This window comes from Brassica napus, chromosome C5, assembly GCF_020379485.1.
Source record: "Brassica napus cultivar Da-Ae chromosome C5, Da-Ae, whole genome shotgun sequence".
In the NCBI taxonomy this organism is placed as follows: Eukaryota; Viridiplantae; Streptophyta; class Magnoliopsida; order Brassicales; family Brassicaceae; genus Brassica; species Brassica napus.
Window position 1 is genome coordinate 29,530,984 of NC_063448.1, and position 20,281 is coordinate 29,551,264.

At 40.7% G+C, this 20,281-nt stretch overlaps 1 protein-coding gene across 1 annotated transcript; it reads left to right on the forward strand.

Annotated features, from left to right (window-relative positions):
* The first annotated feature begins 18,655 nt into the window (after positions 1 to 18,655).
* On the forward strand, positions 18,656 to 19,591 carry LOC106373419. The gene has a single exon (XM_013813592.1). It carries the CDS (start codon positions 18,656 to 18,658, stop codon positions 19,589 to 19,591), a length of 936 nt encoding a protein of 311 aa, XP_013669046.1.
* Positions 19,592 to 20,281: the final 690 nt, after the last annotated feature.

Genomic DNA, 20,281 nt, shown 5'->3' on the forward strand with positions numbered 1-20,281 from the left:
GTGGTGACCAAGGCCTCTGGTTTTCCGAGGGAATCAAGAAAGTTACCCCTAGTCCATGACGTTCCTCAGAAGCTTCTTCACGCTATTGGGAGTTGACTGAGTCTTAGTAACATTCTCCCAAGCTTGACCACTCACATCAGGAGAGCGCAGAAACTCGGAAGATAACGCCGGAGTTCCTCAAAGATCCCTCCAGGATAATAGCACACGTCGGCACGTAATTAACAGCGAGAGCCCCGTCCCCCCCCCGCACACCGGACCGTCTCTCTCGCAAGCATGTGGCTCATCTGGATTTCCTCTCACTTCTTGCCGATACGAACGCGCATAGTCGGAGATTACGATCCTTTGAAACAGATCTAAATTCCAGGTGTCCATCATCGCGTCATGATGAATCCGTTCAAATTCTTCAAGCGGTGCCTCGGTCACATCTCTCGAAGGACTAGAGGAGGCTGCGATCTCTTTTCCTCTCTGTTTATGAGATAACCTCCCGCCAGACGACATATCGCTATCTATGTTGCAACAACAACCTAGAGAGAGAAATAAGAAGGAGGAGAAGAGAATACCTGAGAAGTGCGGAGAAGAATGGAGAGAATGAGAAGGAAGCGAATATTTATAGGGAAAGAAGGGGTGCCTCCCCGAGGCGTCATCATTTGGCCTACATGGGCTTATGTGGGCCTAGGAACAGTTACCTAGCCGCCGAAGAAATCGAAGCGTCGTTTCGGCTTCCCGTTTTAACCGCCTCAACCCCGATCAGAACCAACGGTTAAGGGAAAACCTAACCAAACCAAAGCCGGTTCGGTAGATATTTTACTAAACCACCCGACAAAGGGGAAACGCCTAACGATGCCTCGCGACATCCGGTCAGGAGACATTCATTCGAAACGTTCTGTCAGTCCTCCCAAACCTTTAACTTCCTAAATTCATCGAATCCGACAGGATCTTCATCTCGATGAACTGGGGGGACTTACTGTAGATGGTAAATTCGACCATCCCTCAAGGCCCGAAGAACCGACGGCCCGGCCCACATGAAGCGGAGCATCGGCTCGACGCGGCGGCTTGAAGGGTCGATCTCCTGGCGTAATGTGAGAGAGCTTTTGATGGGCTTCTCGACTAAACGCCCCGAGGAAACGACTCCACGAGACAACGTGGGCTTATCGGCCCAGCGAAGTTAAAGCCCACAGAGACGACATAAACTAGATCACGGAAGAGCGTGAGGTCAACTATAAAAGGGAAAGGAAAGGCAACGTAGGGGTTATCCGAAATCACTGACACTCACTGGGCGGCTAGATTAGGGTTTTACCTTTGTCATCTCGCCTTGTTGTATCTCTCCGGTAAAGCCTTCTAGGCTCTGGTACCTTTCTTTTCACGCATCTCCTTTCCTTGTAACCAACGAAACGCTCTTCTGACCGTTCATAAGACGTCTTTGCTTAGCCCACATCTAAAAACTGAACGTTCTCTCGTTCCGTACCGTTTCCCGATCAAACAAATATTAGGATGATATGAGTAGAGGATATATGTCACAAACTCGATAAATTGTTATAAGAAACAATATGGGGGTACCAAAGAGGAAGCCATTACAAAGCTTCATCAAATGGTTGAAGACGTTGATAGGATGATGAATGAGGAGTTTCTGAAGACAATTAATGTGCCACACAAGCTTCTAAATGTAGTCATCAAGTTTTTCCGTATGATTAATGTTGCCTACGTAACCGATGATAATTTTACCAGACCCAGCGAAAAACTCAAGAGCTACATCTCATCTTTGTATGTTGATCTTTAAGAACTTAAGTTGACCAAAGTACTATGACCAATGACCATGTATGTCCTTTTCTTAAATATTTTTTCAAAATAATAGAGAGTACTACTCTGTTTTCGAGAATGTACAAACACATTATAGATGATGGATTTCATCCCTCCACAAGATCCATCAAATAAGAGACTCGACCCGAGAAGCCGAATAATGTTGACAGGCTCTCGACTGAGTGATGGCTAAAACTCAGCTCATCGCTCAGCAACACGGAGGAGTGCAGCAGCTCGGCTCATGAGATATTGGTCGGCCCCAGCGTCCAATCCGACTATGACAGGCCCATTAGGTCAGACCGACCTAAAATTGGGAACAAAGCAGCAGCAATAAAAGGTGAGAGTGATGGAACGAGGAGAGGATCCGAACATACACATACTCACTTGGTGGCTAGAGTTAGGGTTTTATTCATTTTGTATTCTCGCCGATTTGTACTTTCCCGGCCTTCGCTCCCCGAATACCGGCTTACTTTCCGATCAAGCTTTTCTTATTTGTAACTTTTCTGTTCACCGATTAATAAAACGCCTTTGAACTGATCCACCAACGAGTTTCTTCTCTCTCTACTCGTTTCGACCAAACTCGATTCAAACACACATGAGGGAAGTTCAAGGAATCCACCTCAGGAAATGCAATTCACGGTTTCAAGGCTTAGGCTTGATGGTTCGAAAGTACAGAAGGATTTGGGTTTTTTGTTGAATCCACAACAACCACGACTTAAAAACTTGAATCACACAAGCTCATCAATCCGCAATCCGCAATCACAAGATACAAAGAAAATCCCCTAACGTATGTGATTCACATACGTTAGGGGATTTTCTTCAAAGGCCTGAAGTGATAACACAAAAGACACCCTTTTGTAAGAACAAACTAAAACAGTTTACTAAATAATTCTCAACTGATTAAAGAGTGAATACAAAGGAACGACTATGCTGAGATTATATAGGCTCTTCTACAATTGTAATAAGCTTAAAAATAAGAAAGAAATCACACGAAATAAATAGAAATTGCCAATGGACAATAATTGGCGTTACAAGGCTTGAAAAGGACTTGATGCTCCTTTGAGTCGTGAAAATTTAGACTGGAATAAGTGTGATCTTGTGACGTCCAGGTACATTGTATGAAGCTTTAATACTCTGATGGAAGCTTTTGAAACACTTATGCTGTCAAGCCTTTGCCAAATGTCATGTAAAAGGGAGGGTGGATGCAGTTCCATCACACATTGTTGGAGATGTGAATCAATTTTAGAATTATGAATTAAAGATTTAGTTTAACCAGATTGGGCATTCAGAATTGATAGACATGAGGGGATTTATGCAAAGAAACTAATCTGAATCTCTATAATATTATTTAGAGAAGTCATTTTCCTATGCGTCGCTCTCACATTGAATCTTAGAATGATTAATTACAATGATAACCTTAATGAATTAAATTAATTATATAATGAAATTATTAACATTTTTATTTAACATTTTCTTTGTTAATATTTGTTTTCAAATCACCTTATTCTGAAAAAGCAATATCTTTCATATAAAAGCTATATCTTTATATTATTTAATAAAAACGAATTTAAATTTATACAAATCAAAAAGGAATTTAATAGAAAATGCAATATCTTAATTAATATAAATAAATAAATATATATATATATATATATATATATCAATTTTTATATTTAAAGTATGTAATTTAATAAAAACGAATTTATTTTATATAAATAGAAAGTAATAGAAGATAAAAATAATAAATTTAATATAAAAATATTTCTAAATTTTACATTTAAAACCTATAATAACAACTAAAAATATTATATCTAATTTCCGTTAATAACAAATATTTTTATTTCTTTTTTCTTGATAAAATTTAAATAAACTTTTTAACTAAATTTTTTTTTTGCACTAACTAAATTTTTAGCTTAAATTTCCTTTTTACAATAGCACATAAAAATACAATTAAATATTTACAAAATGTCAAAAGATAGATTATATATAAACAAAAATTATTATTCTTTTTATTTGTCGAAAAAACATAAACAAAAAAGAAATATCGATAAATTTATAAAATATAGACGTGTACTTTATTGAAATACATATATAAAATCATATATATATATATCAACCAAAGGAAAAACTAAACAAAGTATAATTAACAATATAATTCTTATTTTAGTCTAATTATAACAAAAAAATTATGATATAACCCAATACCAAAATATAAATAGTGAAACCAATCAAAATATGAGAAATTAAATCAACTAATTATTATGAATTATCTATTATATATAAATTTTTATATGTTTAATAATTTTCAAAATATTACAAATTATGTTTATTAATGCATATCTTATTTAATATTTATGTTTTTCATATTTTCAAAACAACAATATACTTAATATATTCACAAATATAAGAGGATAAACTGAACTATTAACTAATAAACTATTTTATCGTGATTAAAACAAAAAAAAATCTTCATCAATTATAATAGATGAAAATCAACATACCGTAACGAATAGTTAAATTAATACAAAACATTATATTTCAAATCACATATCTGATGAAGACGAAAACATAAAGATACTTAATAAAAAATTTATCATACAAACAAATAACAAAATTATTTGAAACCTATAAACATACAAAACCAAATATTTTTTTAATATTATAATTTATTTATTTTTAAAAATTTTATTCCCGTGCTTGAACATGGGAGAATCACCTAGTATCATATTTATATATATATTCAATGATAGGCTGAAATTAAATGACAATGAAATAGAACCCGTTATGTAAAAAATTACTAGTTGGGCTGTGTGCCTTTGCTCAATAAAGCATGATTTTATGTCAAATGGTGCTTTAGTAAAATGTTGAAGATAATATATTTTGGTAATTATTTAAAACAAATATAGTGAATAAATAATTGACATGTATAATTTGGTTTGTACATATGTTGTAGATGTTCCGTTTGGCTTATAACATGTTGTGTAAAATGTTGAAATGTGTCACTTGGTCTAGACACTTGTTCATTATGAGTATGCAATTAATTATTAAAAAAATTATTTTATTTTTAGTTTATTTTAAATAAATAATTATCTAATTAAAATGGGTTATTACAAGGTTCAAATTAACCTTGAACGTTGGGAGATCTCTAACTCTACATGTGTTATGTTGATCAATAATTTAATTCCATCAATCTTTAGGGGCTCGTGGGAACCGAAATTCGCACTGTCGATTTCCGTTTAAATAAGGAAGTAGGAGAACCCTAGTTTCCCAGAGATCCCAGATATCTGCTAATAACACTCGCCAAGCAATCAGAACACGAAATACAGACGATAAAAGATAAGAAATCGAAAAGAGAGCAAAGTAAATCTTATTCTGAATTTGCGTTTGAGCGTTACAACAAGGTAAGAGCCTGGGCTATGAGAGCTGTCGGTGAGATTCCTAGTTCTAAAGCCCTAAAGCTGCTAAACCTAATTGAGTCGCAGCTCGAATAACAAAAACGGAAAATTGCCTAAATTGCTCTAAGTGCTAAGTTTTGCTGTGTCTCGAATCCCCTTTTGCCTCTCGCCTAGGACTCCTTATATACTTTCTCCTAGGTCGGTTTGCGCCTTTCCCCTTCTGCCCTTAAGCCGTCATAGTTCAAAAATGGAGATATTCCAATTTTCCCGATCTTCGTGATTATCTTCGGAAACTTCACATTTATCCGCGGAAACTTGACATTTATCTTGCCTTACGAACCAAGCATAAACCGTCATAAGGCTTATGGGTTTTCGGTTAAAAAATTGTAAGTGGGCTTCGAGTTGAGTTTTAGGCCTCTTTGGGCCGTCTTTGACTCGAAACGTTTATTAAGGTTATTTTGATAAAAACAAACTTCCCGCGGTTTTTATCATAAAGTTTGACTGATGACTTCGAGTGATGAGAAACAAAGAATGGTTTAGCCATGGCCTACGGGAGATAGCATTAAAGAGTAGACGAGAATGCATGGATTCGTGTCGTATCGACGTTTTGGGAAAGTTCGGTCGCGACGCAGCGACCAAGCCGTGTACGTGCTTGCTCTCTACGTAGCGACCGAGCCATGTGCGTGCTCGGTCGATACGTAGCGACCGAGCTTGGCTTGAGCTTGCTCGCTACGTAGCGACCGAGCCGTGTGCGTGCTTGGTCGCTACGTAGCGACCGAGCCGTGCGCGTGCTTGGTCGCTACGTAGCGACCGAGCCGTGTATGTGCTCGGTCGCTACGTAGCGACCGAGCTTGGCTTGAGCTCGGTCGCTACGTAGCGACCGTGCTTGGTTGCTACGTCTTGGCTTTAGCTCAATCGCTACGTAGCGACCGAGCTGTGTGGGTGCTCGATCGCTACGCAGCGACCGAGCTTGGCTTGTGCGTGGTCCGATGGCCATACTTGAGCTTGTCCATGTCCGATTTGGATATGTGTCTGTTGCCTCCGAACAATTGGTATTTTGCGGTTCGATTGAGATTAGTACAAAATTTTACCGCAAGGTTTTTTTGTGAAGATTCTTTTTACGAAGAATAACTTTCGTAAAAAATGTTCACGCTGATTTTTACCGAGATTTGGATGTTAACTTCGTCGTGACCATTTTTGACCCCAACAGTTAGCCCCCCAGCCCGTTAGAATCGTGGATCGTTGATGAGATTCTAGCGTGCGGTTAGGCGAGTTAGGCAAGATAGGCTTGCTGGACGAAGTTCGTATCCGAAGATTCGTAGACAAACATTGACGAAGAAAAACTTATGCATGTAAAGAAAAGTATTTTTTTTATTGGGGCTGCGCCTTATGAAGGCTGCCTACGTACCCTTGTCGAAGGGATCAAGCCTTTCGTAGTTCGTCTTGGAGTTAAGATGCTTACGATCTGTTTTCAATGAGGCATTTACGGTTTAGTTATGTGTCATGTAGAGATTATCAGACATGTTGCTGTTGATGGCATTTTATATCGGACCTTTGTTGGCCTTGAAACTACCCTTGTTGGCTGTTTGCTTTGGCCAAGTGTGGCCGTATTTATGTTTTCGGGACTGAAAGCATGTGGCTTCGAATCCTGCTTTGCGATTTTTTTAATAAATTGTGTTCCGCGTTTTAAGAACATGTTTGTATTCGTTCGATTGTAGAGGGAAGAGTATTGTCATCTCATATCTAACTCTTTGTAGATCGTTATATTCCCTGTTCATTTTAGATGAGAATGTATGAAAATTTTGCTTTTCGGAACTTGATGAACATTGGAATACAAGCGAAGAGACATATTTTGGGATCTCGTATCTTTTGATATCATGCCAAGAGATGTTAGAGACCAGTGTGTTGGGTTTAGGGCAAGACCTAGGCTTACTTCTGGTTTTAGGGGGTGCGATGACTAATTCGACTTACGTATCCCGTTACAGTTTCAACATGATTCCATACCGATTTAAAGTCCGCGATAGGTTCTCGGCTTATACGACTTGTATAGTTGGAACCGAGCATCTCTCCAAGGACAATTTCTAAGTCTCCTGAAAGTACTGACCAAAATTTTGGATTTCTTTTATAGCGCTATTACCCTTGTGTCGGGTGTATGAGAGCTATATCTACGAGATGGCTAAGTCTGTTTAGGACTGTTAAGAGTTTGTTGTGATCAGCAACAAACTTATTTTTAGATATTACCGTTTTTGAATCTTCGTGAAGGATACGTGTTTTAAGAGGGTGTTAGTGCGTATGATTGTTTGGTCCTTCAAGATGGTGTTTTTATCGAGGAAGGTATTTTTGTCGAAAAAAGTTTCTTCAAGCGTCTGCGACGTCTCGCAATGCTGAAGATTGGTTTCTCTTTCGTATGCCGCGTTTCGTGCTTGAAATGTTCGCGGACTTGAAGATGTTATGCGGTATTGCAAGGGTTTAGTCTTAACCCTGCGTTTGAGAAACATTTTGGTTTGTCTACGGATGTTCGCAGCCAAAATTGTTGTTCCTGTTTGGATTTGATTTGCGATCGAGGAGTTAGGACCAAGGGGTTTCTTAAATTTGTCCCCGGAAAGAGGCATCCTCCTATACTGTGTTTTGTGAGGTGTTGGCCTTCCGATATTTCTTTCGTGTATATTTGAGGATGTTTCGTATAGCTATAGGAGCTCTGTTACGAGTTTTCCTTACATGCCGCATTTTACGAGTAAAACACAGCTGGCTTAAAGTGAATCGTAGTATATAGAACTAGGTCGATTTTTGACAAGTTCAACCTTTCCGTTAACTGTTTGGTTGTTAGGATAATTGTTTGTGTATGACGAATTTACCGTATGATTCCCGTTTCTGGGTCATACGATAATTGTTTGTGTAATCGTTACTTGGCGTTTCAAGACAAATTGCGGATTACCGTTTAGCCGTCAAGTTATTGGAGTGGTGGTCGCTCAATTGTTTTGGCTTTGCATGAAGGATGTGCTCAGCTTTATAGCCAAAGACGTTTTTGGTAAAGGATTAAACCATGGCACTTTTGTGTTAACACCAAAGCCGTGTTAGTTTACGATTTTTCCTTGAAGGGATGCCGAATTCTGGTTCGGGCTTTACGGGAAGGCGTAGTTAGCCGAGGGCCAAAGGGCGTTTGTCGAGATTGATTGGCCAAGTACGCCGGAGCTTTCATGTTTTAAGATGGCCCATGGGTGTAGAAAACGATCTTTTCTTTAGGTTTCAGTTATACGACGAATATTTCGTATAATGTTTCCTTTAGTCGTATGAAAATTGTTTCCTTTTTATCCGAGGGAGACGAAGCCTAAGAGTCTCGACCCATAACCCGTGCAGAGTCAGTTTCGAGGTTATTTCCTGCTCGGATATATCCGAGGGAAGTGAAATGTAGAATTCAGCGCTCTACGATGATAGTAAATCAGATATGTCAAAGTAGCGATGTTTCCGCAGATTTTACGGGACGCGTTTCTGCTTTGATTTCGATCTTTGGTGAGATTTCCTTGGAATCACTCATGGACTTTTACCAAAGGTTATTTTGTTATGATCTAGTTGTGAGAAACTTTTTCGATGCTTTTCCGTGACTTACCAGGTTCAACGGAAACTAAAAGCAATGCTGGTGGTTGAAGATTTTCTCGTATAATTTTTGACTTTTATACGAAACTCGTTTTATTTAAGTCGAAAGGATCTTCCAGACTTTGGCTAATCGTCGAGTTTTACTTCGATAATGGTACAGGTTTTCTAAACGCATGATCGTAATAAGAGGTATTGTATAGTCCTCGAGATTATGTTCGTGATGTTTAAGATATCTTGTTGGCGTTTAGACAAATCTTAGATTGTCGTTTGCCTATTGGGACGATTTTATTGAGGCATCCGATTGCCTAAGTGTTTTCTGCCTATTGCTGCAAGAATTTACTTTGTCAAAAGCATTTTTTTTATGCCGAGGCAAAACGTTTTTTGAAGTAAGGGAGTATGCGAGTATAGTATACGTACCTACTCCCTCCCTTTTTTTTTGAGGAAAAGAATGACCGACAATCTGGGTCGGTTTAAAGACGACACTAGGATTGCGACTTGGTGGTTTTCAGGTTGGTAACTTGGAATATGTCGGTTTTTAAGAAAGTTGCTAGGAACGAATCGATTTTAAGACGATGTACGTGTATCTAGTTCTTTTTTTTTTTGGGGAAGCGAGCTAAGTATGCGTGGCAATCGTTTCTCATTTTTGCGAGAGTTTAGATCGGTTAGCGAGATCTACCAGAGCAATTAAAGAGCAATAGGAAAAATGGCCTATGACTTAGTTCACTAGACTATCCACCTAAGTTTTAAGTTCCTTAAAATTCGAGAGAAGTCTCAAAAGCGTTTTATTGCTTAGTACCTTCCTACGAAAATTCTAAGTTTGATCTTGAAACAAGTCGGACATACCTTAGTGTTCTCGGAGATGCAGTTTGTCTCTTCTCAGTTTTGCTTGCTTATTTCCCCTTCCTCTTCTCGTGTATGTTCGCCATTTTCGATATTGGTGTTTATCCTTTGAAACTTGACATTTATCTTCCGAACTTGACTGTTACCTTCTCCTTAGATACAACGTCAATTTTTATAAAAAAGTTCAACGTAATCGTATAGTTGAGGCTGCTAAGGTGTTAAGTTAACTGTTGCCGTTTTATACGATTAATTTGAATTCATGTGAGAAAATAAGGCTTTGCGGTTTTTTATCGTAAAGTTTCAATGATAACTCCAATCGAGACGACACAAGAGACGTTTCGATCTAGATTTGAAGGACAAAGCAAAGATGGAGGTAAGAAACCCCAAAACCCTTTGTGTTTTGTAACACACCCAACTTGCTTGACTCAACACCTGTTGTTCAAGTCTACCAATTCACTCAGCTATGAAACCCCAAAACCCTTTGTCTTTCTCTCTGAGAATTACAACGTGAAAGCTCTAACCCTAATCTTAGGTAAAGCCACAATATATATTAAATAATCTTTTCCTATTATCTAATATAATATTTCCTATATTTTAGCATCATCAAATCTTCCAGGATGTGATCTAATAACATTCCTTTAATGTTTATTTCGTCAACCAAACATATGGAAATATCACACATCATCGCATCTTGACGTTTTCTTTTTATTCTCCGAAGCATTTGCACACATTACTCTCCATGTGTAACACATGTACACGAACTAAAACTCCACCACTGCAGCAACCTATCAAGCTCCAAGTTCTTGAGCTTACAGTGAGCCCAAGGTATACTACAACCTTCAAGCTATAGAATCTTGGACTCTGTTTAGCTGATGATGTCATTTTGTGTTTAGACTTGACATCGCTTCATGGACAATTAGCTCAATTTAAAGTGTTATAATTGTCAGAAGGACAAGTTGAGTTTGAGTGAACTTATTCATGGTGTATAGGAAGAAGATAAGCTTTCTAAGGAAAAGACAGAAATTGCTCATGCCACCGCAATAGGGAAATCGCCATAGTTTAGGATGAGGAAAGTGGCTACTGTTAATGACCTAGGCAAATTCAAAAGAAGCATGCATAAGATAACACTAATGATAAAAAAAGAAACAATATATTACCATCGGCAGTGTCACCTAAAGAAGGCATGTAATTATTATCTCGTTTGGTGTGCTAATAAGACTATAACTCTCAGTTTGGTTTGTTCTAAGGTCCGTTCAGTTTATGTACCTAATGATATTTGGTGGGTTATTCATGTGCTATAAATCACTTAAATGTGCCAATGCATAGTTACTCCACTACTGGGAATCAAATGAAGCTGAAAAGCTAATTTTCATGGGAGATTGTAAGGGATTTAAAGTTGAAGAAATATATGAAGCTTTAGAATTATGGTTGTTTTATGAATTTGGAAGGGATTTAGGTAGTTTTATCTTTTAAACGCCAGTTAATATCGGTAGCCATAGGGTTATCCTCTCAAATAATTTGAACAAAAGTTTTAGATTCCTTTAACTCATACCCTATTCAATTATATATTTACATTTGTTCGTACCAAGACAAAATCGACAGATGAGAGATCCCAACATACTTAGAGGGGAAAACGAGCTAGATCAAGTCTAAAATGACTTCCAAACAAACCAAACTGAGAGTTAATGAGAAAACAAACCATATTGATTCAGAGCTACCTGTTTGGTTAGCAGAGTCATCATGAGTCTGTGTTTTTGTTGACGACCAAAAAAAAAAGAGATTCCAATATGTAAAATGTCATTTTGATTAGATAATGATGACAAACATCAATGCTCAAATTTGATATGTTCATAAATTTCCCTAACATCTATTTTTATTGGTTAGGGACAAGTTGCCTATTCATATTATTTCTAGCAACATAAAACATTTTTGATGAATAGATTAAACCAAGACTCATGCACTAAGTGATCAGTTTAATGCAAGCCTTAACACAATAGTGAATGGAAACAATCAGAGGGTAAACCTTATTTGTATTTAGTTAATAAATCTCGACACCTTAGCATCCTAGGCTCAACAATCGGCTAATCAGACATAAGTAGAAAAACACAAAGATGATAGATGAAGATAACATACTGAATCGATTGCAAAAAATAAAATAGGGTTCCTGGTTTCTTCTCCAAATGTTGAGAGATCCTTCTTCCTTACAAAGAAGCAAATCGCAAGTCTCCTTTCTCACAGTGTGTAAAAACTTAGATGTCTCTCCTAAAAAAAAAAAAGGTGATTTATTGCAGGTGGCAGAAGTTTGGAAATTTCTTTAAAAATCTCAATCTTAGGAGCGGTTGGTCATTTATTTAATTGGGTGCTCCATTATGAAATCTCCAAATTTCACTCTTTTTTGCATGCTTTCCTCCAAGTTATCCACATTCCATCTACACCCTACACCAGAACTGTAATGCCTCAAAAATAACTAAAATTACTCGATAAAATCTCAAAAATGTTTTAGAAAACTATGTACAATGTGTGTTAAAAACACAATACCTAATTCCCTCATACTTAGATCCTTGTTTGTCCTCAAACAAATTCATAACCTAAAGAATGAAACTAAGATTTAAAAAAGCAAAAAATCTCAAATTCTCAGCAACCATAATTCAACCACAAATTGCACACCCACACAAACAGTATAACCAACAACACAACCTTACTTAAACCCTACTGATATCTTAGAAAACTTTCCCCATACTTTTTATACCAAACCTGCAAAGGCCACACTTTCCAGAAAATACTCCTTATATTCAGTTAAGAATGGCGTGAGGTTTTCATCACAAGAATCATTCAGGGTAGATGATGCTAGGTATAAAACAAGCTAATTTGATTATGGAGCTAGAGCTGTTTAAGGGTAACACTTGGAGAAAAATAATCCATTAAGAGATTACTCCAGCTTCCCAGCAGGACGCCGGCCTTCCGATTCCTACCTGGAGAAATCCCAGCTCAGATCCTAGCTACATTCCTGGCTTCGGGTTTTGGCTTTCGGCTTCCAGGTCAAGTGATTTCTCCTACCTAAGGATAAATGGAATTCTTCTTTAACATAAAGTAACCAGCTTAGACAACAAGGAATTTTCCTAAATCTAAGAGAAAGAGGAAGTATTCTAATATATATTAGAAAAATGAAAATATTCTATTATCTAATGCTCGATGAACAGAGAGAATGAGAAACTGGTTCTACCAGCAAGAAATCGCCAAGAGCTACAATAAAAGAGTAAGAATCAGGACCTTCCAACAAGGGGATTGGGTTCTTTGACAAACATTCGACAATAAGAAAGATAAATCGGCAGGAAAGCTCGCCACCGGATGGGAAATACCATATAAGATAATCGAGGTACGGGGAGCAGGGGCCTATAGGCTGCAAGACAGCGACGGCAAGACCCAACCAAACTGCTGAATGCCATGCACCTCAAAACCTATTATTCTTAAATACGATTTCTGGATCATGCTTTGTACTGCTTTATTAATATTATATAAGCATTTTGGTTTCCTGCTCCTACTTATTCTCAATGTCTTCGGACTAATCTTATCTAATAAAATATGAGTTTTGACTAGAGGAGCAGCAGGAACACCAACATACTTAAAGGGGCAAACGAGCTGGATCAAGTCGAAGATGACTTCCGATCCTGGCAAACCCTTCACCTAAATGGCACGACCACATATATAATATCAACGGTATGCGACTTAAGCAGGAATAGGCCTGCGCAAGCCTGAGTATGCTGTCAAATACCAGTACATAGAGGCCACGAGCCAAAACATATGCTAAGACCCCCAGTACAAAATGTGCACATTCCTGCATTAAAACAACTACATCCAAGTCTAAAATAAAGACTACGGATTTGCAATTTTTTTGTTGATAGGAGCCTGCCTAAGGGAGGTAGAATACAATACTAAAAGATAAAATCTTTGGGTTCAAGAATTCATGGATATTTAATCTAAGGCTTTAGAACCCCGGGTTCCAGGTCAGCCAAGATAAAGGATCAGCGTCTTCGAGCTTCACCAACTGACCTCATAGACCATACATGCGGTACTCGTAAACAATCTATGCGAACTAATAATTTAAGAAACTCAAACTATAGACATATGTTTAAAGATCTTTTTCTGGAGTTTTTTTTTTCTTTCAAACAGAGCATCTCAAATAAGAGAGAGAGACGATTGTATATATAGGAAAAGGAGGAGGATATTTGATAAGCATGGAGTGGTTTCTGAGAATCTTGGCAAACATGCTTGATACACTAAAACTGAACCTTTCATACTGTCAAGTTAACAGTGATAATTGTAGTATTTAAGATTCAATCCAGAGGACCAGTCTGCACTTTATTCTTATGAGTTTTCAACTTAGCTAAAACTAAAGGTGGGGCTTGAATTGGATGGTAACGTGCAAGTAAAGTAAATAATTGCAAAGAGTAAATTCAATATTAAAGAGAAGCCAATCTAGGGTTTCTCATCGGGTGCTGATGTTAAACCAAACATTTATTCAAGCGCAATGTAACAGATTCAATATTAAAGAGAAGCCAATCTAGAGTTTCTCATCGGCTCATTCACTCAATATTAAGTAATCTACTACACAGTTCATGAGCAGATTCAACCTAAGATCTAGCAGTAGATCAGGTTATAGCTAGCTTTAAGAACAGAGATGAACAAAGACACAATATGGTCGCTTATTTATGTTTAGCTTTTGCGATCAACACCCTAGAACCCTAGATGAGCGAGGCGACTACTCAGCCATAATACAAGATGAACCAGATATAATAACTAAATAATACTGCATATAAATCTAATGAGAAATAAATAAGGTTCAGGATAATCTTCTCGGTGAAGGAGAGGAGTCGTCTCCCTTACAATAGCAAAATCCAATAATAGGTCTTAGACTTCTTGCATAACTAGCGTACCAAAAATAAAGATAAAGATGGCTTTTTATATGGAGGCGCCATCGACTTCAGAGGAGGGAATCAGTGATTCGGGCAAATCTTTGAATGATATGGAAACTTCCATAAATGTCGGGAACAATCGCCGGGCTGTTCCTGGTGGGATCAACCGTCAGACTGCTCCGCATGATTGTTTTGCGGGGAAAGACTCCAATTCTTGCTCCTTTCTTCACGCTTCTTCCTACAGCTCCTCAGTCTACTCCAGCCCTGAAATGACTCTAAAAGGACTGGACTAACTCGATAAAACATTGAAAACAAGTTAGAAAGCATATACACAATGGTGTCAAAAACACCATATATCAATTCCCCCAGACTTAGATCCTTGTTTGTCCTCGAACAAGGCAAGTATCAAGAACAGGGAAAAGGTTTGAAAGTGTGGGAACTCTCCTATTGCTCAATAACCATACCTTAACCACGAATCTCTGAACCATACAAACAGGAAACTAGGACCACACACTATTACCAGAACCTCCACTGAACGCTGTTAAAAGATCGGCTCCATACTCTACATCTCAAACCTGAAAAAGCAGACTATCAAGACAGAACTCCCTATATTCATTTAAAAGTGGTGTGATCCTCTTATCACAGGCATCATTCAGGGTAGACGGCTAGGTGTGAACATGCTAATTTTATAGTGGAGTTTAAGAGTGTTTAGGGGCTACCAATTTTTTTGTAGTAGATGCAGGGTATGGCGCAAAATAGCAAGAAAGGACGGATCCATTGATGTACAGAACCCCTTACTCGTTTTACTGATTCTGGAGCTATCGCCCTGACTGTTCCCCTGCTCCCATTCGTTGGTACCAACTCTCTCTGTTCTATCGACCAGTGGTTCTCTTTCCTTGGTTCTTCTACCGTAATCCACGTAATATCAAAAGGAGAGCTCATGTTCAGAATCTCGGTCTGAAAAGAGACGGCATGTCAAACAAGTAGAATTAGTTGCGATCGATCTCATCAGACAGCAACTAGCCAAGCAGAAACTTCTTCTTCGTCTAGCTCCAACCGAATTGGCTCAAAAGGATCGACGTCCAACCAGTTGCTGACGTCTGCTTGGTTTAGTCCTCCTTCTCCATTAGTGATCTCATATAAAAGAATATATACACATGTTTTTTTTTTTGAGTAGTACAAACGATGAGATCAAAGATGATGGTGTGACGGAGAAGGAGGTGATGCATGTAATGATTGGTGCCAATGGCGACTCTGCTCGTTCTCCCTTGTTCTCCACTGACTGTTCCGTAGCAGTTGTTCTGACTTATAAACTGACTGTTCTCTGTTCTGTTTGAAGCTTTGCAACGATAACGAGTAAGAGGCTGCGTCGATCCTTTCCTCTCCAACCTTTTTTCACATATCTACACATATGAAACTGAAAAACATAATGCCTGAAGGTGGAATAAAGGCTTATGTGCAAGGTGGGAACCAGCTAAAGATGAGCTAGCCACTCAGGATCAGCAAGATAGGTAAAAAGAATAAGAAGTCATGAGTGTAGGTCTTGTTTCCCTGATCTAATGCCCATAACAAGAGAAAATTGCAGTCAATATTAGGTTCAAGTTAGGTGGAGTTAAGTCTACCCATTGTAACCTAATCGACTGAAAAGATCATCACAGAATAGGGTCCTAATTCCCACAAGAGTTTTTGACTGACTCGATAAAAACACAAGGACTGACTCAAGCATAAAAACAAAAAGAAACAAAAGGGAGATTAGTTTCACACAATCGCCTCCCCCAGACTTACTTCACACCATCCCTGGTTATGAAAATAAATTCGAGGAAGTCTCAAACAAACCAAATAAAAGCAAATAAAAGCAAGGAAAAATAAATTGTTAAAATGGATAACACAATGAGATAAGATGGTGGGGCGGATCAGTCCGACTCCCCGCTCTTGGAGCGACCAGGTGTCCTCCTGTTCCGCGGTAATCTCTCTCCAGCTGCGGAAGATCCAACCGGTTCCTTGCCCGGGCGATGTGATTGCTGCGGAGTCTGCTCCTACGCGTATGTTCTGCCCTCGTGGCCGCCGAAACAACCACCTATGATCGCCTTGAGGATCCTCTTCATGAGGCCGTTGTTCTTGCGCTGGGAATCAACCATCCAGTGGCGGTATAATTCGCGTCATCCGCATCATTATCGAGTGGGCCCAAATCATAAGCATTGTCCTCGTCTGGCGTGATGTCTTCTACATCATCCATGTCATCATCTAGAGGCGGTGCTCGTGGATCAGCGAACATGAACTCTGGGTCAGGCAAGATGCGGATGTTCTCGATCGTGCTGAAGTTTGTGAGGTGTGGCTGCGGGAGCTTGCAGTACAACCTGTTTCCCTCCCTGTTCGCGAACTTGTAGGTGTGCTTGTCGCGAAGGATGTGGCAAGCGATCAGATAAGGGGTGTCGATGTACTCGATCTCATGGTTGACCGCGTATGATCTGAGGTTGATCCCAAAGTACTTGAATAGAGGAGTGAGTAGGCTACCACCGCGATCCTTCTTTCCCTCTGACTTGTTCTCGGCCATCATCATGTTAGGGAAAAATACCCCGGTATCATTTCCTCCAGCCTCCGGGCAGGACCCAGGCCCTCGGGTCCCCGATAAAGGAACGCTCCAGGTCCCCGCTAAAAGGAACCCTGGGACCAGTCCCAGGGACCGACCTCCCTTCCAAGAAATGGAAGATTTCCGATAAGGAGAACCTTCCATATTTCCGAATATGGAAGAGTTTAACTTAAATCAAACCGACTTCAAGGCGACTAAATAAGGGCTCCTAAGTCCCAAAAGCAATGGATCGACTCCTCAAGACTTAGAGATTAGAGCTAGGCGGCGAGAACTAGTGTTTACACACCAATCATTGTAGTTCCGGCTTGTTTACTCAATAATACATCTTCTCAATTCTTTCTCTCTATTATTAACCTCAAATCCCCACGAAATACTTACAAACACATACATACTACCAGCTTATCCATCGTTCCGTGGTACTCACAAAGATCCTACACAAAAATCCCCTAACAGTTTGGCGCTAGAAGGAGAGGAGTAATCAAACTACGTGACGAGGACGGTGGACGAGCATAACGAGCCATCCGATGATGCTCAAAGGGTAGCTGAACTCCAGAAGCAAGTTGACGGCATGCAGAGCCAAATAACCGAGATGAATTGAACTCGGTAAGCAACCGGGGAAAACCCCAACCTCTCTTCAGAAGTCCAGAGTCTGAAGGAGAAACTTGACGAACACTCCAAACAGCTAGAGAAAGGTGCCGAGAAGCTTAGCCAGTTGCAGTCGAAGAATACGGTTCTCCGGGATCAAAACCAAGCCCGCAGCAGGGCAGGCAACAAGAAGCGTCGTTTCAACACCCAGGTTCGACCCATGGGGAATCTGAATACTCCTAACTCCGGAGAAGGCGCGACCAATCCAGCTCCTGGGTCAGGCGTAGCCGGGGCAACGCGCGAAGGGGCTGAGAATCCTTAGGTCCACAACCTGGAGGAGAGTGATTCTGAGCCAGAATCTGATAAGGAGACGCCTGAAAAGATATCAGCGACGGAGTCCTCTATGACTGCCTATCTCGAGAAGATGTAACCCGGACTCCTACGCAGATACCCCCTTCGTGGAAGGAATCACCTCGGTCGAGATGCCTAGGAAGTATTCCTTCCCCAGCATAAAGATGTACGACGGCATGGGCGACCCCGATGATCATATCGCTCAATACAAGCAACGGATGCTCGCAGTTGCGCTTCCAAAAGAATCCTACGAGGCTACAATGCGCAAAGGCTTTGGCTCCACTCTGATAGGACCTGCCCTACAATGGTACATCAACCTACCCACCTGGTCCAGATCCTCTTTTGCGAGCCTCGGCGACAAGTTTGTGGAGCAATTCGCAAGTAGTATGAGCCTGGAGAGGACTTCAGACGGTCTCTATGATATTCTTCAGCATCGGGTAGAACCCCTGCGAGAATACATAGCCCGCTTCAACTAAGAAAAGGTGGCAGTTCCCGAGTGCAGCATTCCTACCGCGATCTCTGCCTTCAAAAGGGGCCTGCTTCCAGACGGGGGCCTCTACAAAGAACTAACCATGTATCCCTGCAAGACCATGGAAGACGTGTTATCCCGCGCCTGGGCGCAAGTGAAGTGGGAAGAAGACGTCGCTAGCCGCGCTAAGTCCCAGCCGAAGCAGGACCAAAATTCGGCCCGATCGGATCAAGGAAATCGGGATGAAAGATCCTCCCAAAGAGCGACCAAGGACTCCGGGAACAGAAACCGGGGCAGGTTCCAGTACCGACCCCTGGAAAAGGAAGAAGTAATGTCGGTATTCACTTGGCCCGACCTCTCCCATCTCTCGATATCCACACCGGAGCTAGTCAACGTCTTGAGGCAGATGGTCCAACATGTCAAGTGGCCTCAAAAGATGAAGGCACCTGACTCGTTCCAGAACCCTGGCCTCTGGTGCGACTTCCATCGCGACCACGGTCACAAAATTGAAGACTGTGTCGCTCTAAGGATCAAGGTCAATGAACTACTCCACAAGGGGCATCTCTGGGAATTCCTCTCAGAAAAAGCCAAGAACCATCTAAATAAAGAGGTGCCGGCGAAATCCGCTGGAGCTATACCCGCCTCACCACCTCGCCAGGACCGAGTGATCCATGTCATATCCGGATGTTCAGAGATAAGCGGCGTGAGTATTGCAGCTGCCAAGAAAAGCACCCGCAACGCCAAGCACGGCCTGGAGACGACCAAACCAAAGCGCTTGCTCCTAGGTACCGACGAAATAAGCTTCACGGCTAAGGAGCAGGCGAAGATCTTGGCTCCCCACCACGATGCCCTGGTCATCTCGCTCACCGTAGCAAACTGCTTGGTAAAAAGAATACTAGTGGACAATGGTAGCTCCAGCAACATCATCTTCCAAACTGCTTACCAGGACCTAGGGCTGGAGGAGAGCGCCCTGACGCGCAAAATAACTCCACTCATCGGATTCAGCGGCGAAGTCAAGCAAAACAGCCGGAGAGGTCACTCTCCCAGTGTACGCTGAAGGGATCAACATGTCTACCAAGTTCCTGGTCATCAACAGTTAATCAGCATACAACATGATCCTATGAAGACCATGGATTCACGACATGGGAGCAGTCCCTTCAACCCTTCATCAAATGGTGAAATTCCCTACACCCTGGGGCATCAGAATAATCAAAGGAGATCAGGAGAATTCTCGATCCTGCTACCAGACCGCCTTAAAGGGGAAGACCAAGGTCTTATAGCAATTACAGAAGAGACCTCAGGTCCCGCGAACCCAGGGACCAGAGGTCAAAAGGTCTGGCGAATGGCGATCAGTACAGAGGAAGCGGACCCCGAATCACGTGAAGGACCACCAAAGGACCGGTATCGACCGCTTCGCATGGTCTCACTCAAGGTCCTCCAAAGCGGTACCTGTTCAGAAGACAGGGACCTCGCAAGATCCTCGTCCTCCACCCCGCATGGATCTCGCCAGCTACCAACCAATGGTCTCGCAAATGAAGAAGTGGGGCATAAGCAACGTGAGGAGCTCCTCTGAAATCATACCGGACGGATCTGGGGCAGGGGGTACCCTGCCAACGGAGAACAAAGATACCTAGCCAAGCCAGAGTTCTTCAAGTCTGGTCGCTCCGGTGGATGAATGCGACTACCCATCTCATGGCCGTGCTAAGAACCTTCATCACCTAGAAACACTGGCCGCGAATCCCCAATA

Bases quoted from the DNA above. Each gene is read 5' to 3' on its own strand.
- LOC106373419 (XM_013813592.1), top strand. From the start codon at position 18,656: ATGGAAGACGTGTTATCCCGCGCCTGGGCGCAAGTGAAGTGGGAAGAA.